The sequence below is a fragment of the Chiloscyllium plagiosum genome, unplaced genomic scaffold (genome assembly GCF_004010195.1).
Source record: "Chiloscyllium plagiosum isolate BGI_BamShark_2017 unplaced genomic scaffold, ASM401019v2 scaf_6544, whole genome shotgun sequence".
Taxonomy (NCBI): Eukaryota; Metazoa; Chordata; class Chondrichthyes; order Orectolobiformes; family Hemiscylliidae; genus Chiloscyllium; species Chiloscyllium plagiosum.
Window position 1 is genome coordinate 10,084 of NW_025212541.1, and position 4,197 is coordinate 14,280.

Here is a 4,197-nt window from a genome sequence, read left to right on the forward strand (position 1 = left end):
ATGGGCAGAAAGATGGCAGATGGAGTCTAATCCGGACAAGTGTGAGGTGATGCATTTTGGAAGGTCAGGTACAGGTGGGAATTATACAGTGAATGGCAGAACCCTTTGGAGTATTGCTGTGCAGGGGGGTCTGGGTGTGCAGGACCACAGATCACCGAAGGTGGCAGTGCAGGCAGATAAGCTAATGAAAAAGGCCTATGGCATGTTTGCCTTCATTGGAGGGGGCATTGAGAATAAGTTTGGACAAGTTATGCTGCAGCTTTATAGAACTTTAGTTTGGTCAGACTTGGAATATTGCATACAGTTCTGGTCACCACACTACCTGAAGGATGTGAATGTTTTGGAGAGAAAAGGTTTCCCAGGATGTTGCCTGGCATGGGGGGATTTTAGCGATGAAGGAAGTTTGGATAGACTGGGTTGGTTTTCACTGGAACACAGTTCGAGGGGCGACCTGACAGAAGTTTATAAAATTGTGAATGGCATAGATAGTGTGGGAAGTACGAGGCTTTTACCCAGGATGGAGCGGACTATTACTCAGGGACACAGGTTCAAGGTACCGAGTGGGGGGGGGGGGGGGGGGGGGAGTTTAAAAGAGATATGAGAGACAGGTTGTTCACACAAAGGGTGGGGAGTGCCTGGAAGGAGCTGTCTGAGGAGATTGTGGAAGCAGACATAATAGCAACATTCCAGAAACACCTGGATAAATACAGGAATAGGAAAGGGAATAGAGGGATACGGATCCTGTAAGGGAAGATAGTTTCAGTATTGTTACGCCTGCCATTACATTCAGCAAATAACTTCGGGTCGACTCTTAACAATAAGAAGAAATTATCTTTATCTGTTTCAATACAATTAATATTGTAATAACAAATACACTATGAACTAACAATTAATGCTATAAATCTAACTAACTATCTTATAACTATAACCCTGGATGATTATATCTCAACACACTGGACCCTGGCCTTGATCCACATGGCAATGATAGGCTGGTTGTTTTCTCCCAGTTGTCCCTGGGTCGAGTCCATTTTCTGGTGGTTGGCCTTGGGTTGCTTCTCCCGATGGTGGTGATGTGGTCATTCTTACACCTGGAATCTTTCTCTCCCCTTTGGGAGGGTCTTTGATTCCTCCCAAATGGATCGATCAAAGCTTGATCACACTGATCGATCAGACCCAATCAGACATTGATGTGTTGATGTGGGGTGATTCTTGAGCCTCCATCCCTGAAGGTGTTAGGGGTGCATAGGTTAGGTAGCTTTTCCGAAATATGGGAGTGAGGTGCCCCTTTGTTCTGGAAAACAACTCAACGTTTCCTATTGTCCTCGGAATGGGCTGGGCCAATTGCATATTGTGCTGTCTGTAGCTGCAGCCTGGCTGGCTCTGTAGCTCGTTTATTTCACTTCTGGCTAATGCTTGCCTCGATTTCCCAGCATGCTTTATTTAGTATCCAGTTTTTTGTAAGTCCACCATTTTGAGCGGCCCATCCAGTATAGAAGGGCAAAATGTATCAGCACAGGCTTGGAGGGCCGAAGGGCCTGTTCCTGAGCTGTATTGTTCTTTGTTCTTCCTGTGTAGAAATAGTTTGTCACGTTTAATGAAACCCTCTCAGCTTTAGTGATCTCATTGTAAAAACATCAGCCTATTCTGTAGCTGTGAAGAGATTCAGGATGGTGAGGAGCTAATGCTGTGCATTGTCTGAATTCACAGATGTGGTGCCAGAGAAACCTGTTGAGGCTGAAATGCTGCCTTCCCCAACTCAGGCTGAGTCAACCCCTTCCCCTGTGACTCAGGAGAAGATTCCAAAGGAGGGGAAATCCATGAAGAATGGTAAGTTGTGGGGCAAGGCAAGGAGCCTCTAGTAAAGACACGTGATGGGAGGACACTCACTTTCTTCAGGAAGCCTGACTTCAGCCTCTGACTATTTCACATCACTCAAAATGCTTCAGTTATGCCCCCACTTGTATTGAAAACAAGTAGACCACTCAGCCCTTCAATCCTGCTGCCCCATTCAATATGATCATGTCTGCTCAGCCAACCCAGTCCCCTGTTCCCACCCTCTCTCCACACCCTTTGATCCCTTTGTCCCTCAGAACTATATTTAACTCCTTAAGAACATTCAATATTTTAGCTTTAGCCACTTTCTGTGATAGTAATTCCACAGCTTTACCACTTGCTTGGAAAAGCCATTTCTCCTCACCTTAGTCCGGAATGGCAAACCCTGTGGACTGTGACACTTGGTTCTGGATAAGACTGTCATCAGGAACAATTTTCCTGCATTTACTCTGTCCTGTGCTGTTAGTATTTTACAGACTTCTGTGAGATTCCCCTCATTCTTCTAAATTTCAGTGGATATAGCCCTAACCAATCTAATCCCTCATCATCCATCAATCCTCCCATCCTGGGATCAGCCTGGGAAAACTTTATAGCACTCCCTCCATCACCAGAGCATCCTTCCTCAGGTCAGCACTGGTGAACAAGGAGACAAGTGTCTCATTTCACCACCCCCTTTCCCAACCTATCGGCATTTTGATAATAATCTGCCTCCTGTCTTTGCTCCCAAAGTGGATAACCTCACATTTATCCCCAGTATACTGTATCTTCATGCATTTTCTCACTCACTTGTCATGTTCAGTTCACCCTCCCACCCAGCTGTGTGTCATCTGCAAATTAAATTGAGTTCCCTCACGTAAATCATACCAATTTGCTGTGAAATTGGGAACAGTCCTGATGCAACTTTCTGTGGGCTATTTGGATGAATTCACTGCTCCTCATATTGATCACCATCTGCCACAGTTCCTCCAGCTTGTTAAGTCTATCGGAGCCCTCGGAATAATTCAATACTGTGTAAGATAACCCTGAACCCTGGACGTTGGATGGGAAATAGTGGATGCTGTTATTGAATTGACTCATTTAAAGATTGCTGGGTTAAAATCCTGGAAGTCCCTGCCTAAGGCTTTGTATGTCTGTCTACATCAAATGGACTTTCCAGTTCACTCCTCATTCTAACAGTCTCCATTTATCATTGTGTCTGTAAATCTTAAACCCTCCTCCTCTCTGATTCCAGGACAAAGCAGCCCTCACTTGATTGGCACCACATCCACAAACATCCCCTCCCTCCCCCACTGACACTCAGTAGCAGCAGTGTGTACCAGCTACAAGATGCACTGCAGAAATTCACCAAAGATCCTCAGACAGCACCTTCCAAACCCACGACCACTTCCATTTAGAAGGACAAGGGCAGCAGATAAATGGGAACACCACCCCCTGCAAGTTCCCCTCAAAGCCACTCACAATCATACTTGGACAGATATTGCTGTTCCTTCAATGTGGCTGGGTCAGAATCCTGGAATTCCCTCCCTCAGGGAATTGTGGATCTACCCACAGCACATGGACTGCAGCAGTTCAAGAAAGCAGCTCACCCCCACCTTCTCTAGGGCAACTAGTGACGGGCAATAAATGCTGGGCCTAGACAATGACACCAGATAAAATCACTTTCAGAAGATATTGATTTGGAATACAGTCTGGGGTTAGTTTGAGAGATGGTGTACACTGAGTTGTCAGTGCTTGGGAGATATGAATTCCTATTTAGAAATACATGTAACCTGGGAAAGACCTAAAGAAAGAGCTAAGAAGAGCCAGGAGGGGACATGAGAAGTCTTTGGCAGATAGGATCAAGGAAAACCTTAAAAGTTTCTATAAATATATAAGGAATAAAAGAATGACAGGAGAAAAATTAGGGCCAATCAAGGATAGCAGTGGGAAGTTGTGCATGGAGTCAGAGGAGATAGGGAAAGCGCTAAATGAATTTTTTTTTGTCAATATTCACACTGGAAAAAGACAATGTTGTCGAGGGGAATACTGAGATACAGGCTACTAGACTAGGTGGGATTGAGGTTCAAAAGAAGGAGGTGTTAGCAATTCTGGAAAGTATAAAAATAGATAAGTCCCCTGGGCTGGATGGGATTTATCCTCAGATTCTCTGGGAAGCCAGGGAAGAGATTGCCGAGCCTTTGGCATTGATCTTTAAATCGTCATTGTCTACAGGAATAGTGCCAGAAGACTGGAGGATAGCAAATGTGGTTCCCCTGTTCAAGAAGGGGAGTAGAGACAACCCTGGTAATTATAGACCAGTGAGCCTTACTTCGGTTGTGGGTAAAGTGTTGGAAAGGGTTATAAGAGATAGGATTTATAATCATC

General features: G+C 44.9%; 1 protein-coding gene across 1 annotated transcript in view; it reads left to right on the plus strand.

Annotated features, from left to right (window-relative positions):
* Positions 1-4,197, plus strand: part of LOC122547410 (sperm flagellar protein 2-like) — a gene marked incomplete at both ends in the record, with an annotated part of 17,769 nt that overhangs the window by 8,664 nt on the left and 4,908 nt on the right. The window contains one exon of the mRNA XM_043686036.1: positions 1,708-1,827. Coding sequence (XP_043541971.1) covers positions 1,708-1,827 — 120 coding nt within the window. The remainder of the gene's footprint in view (positions 1-1,707; positions 1,828-4,197) is intronic.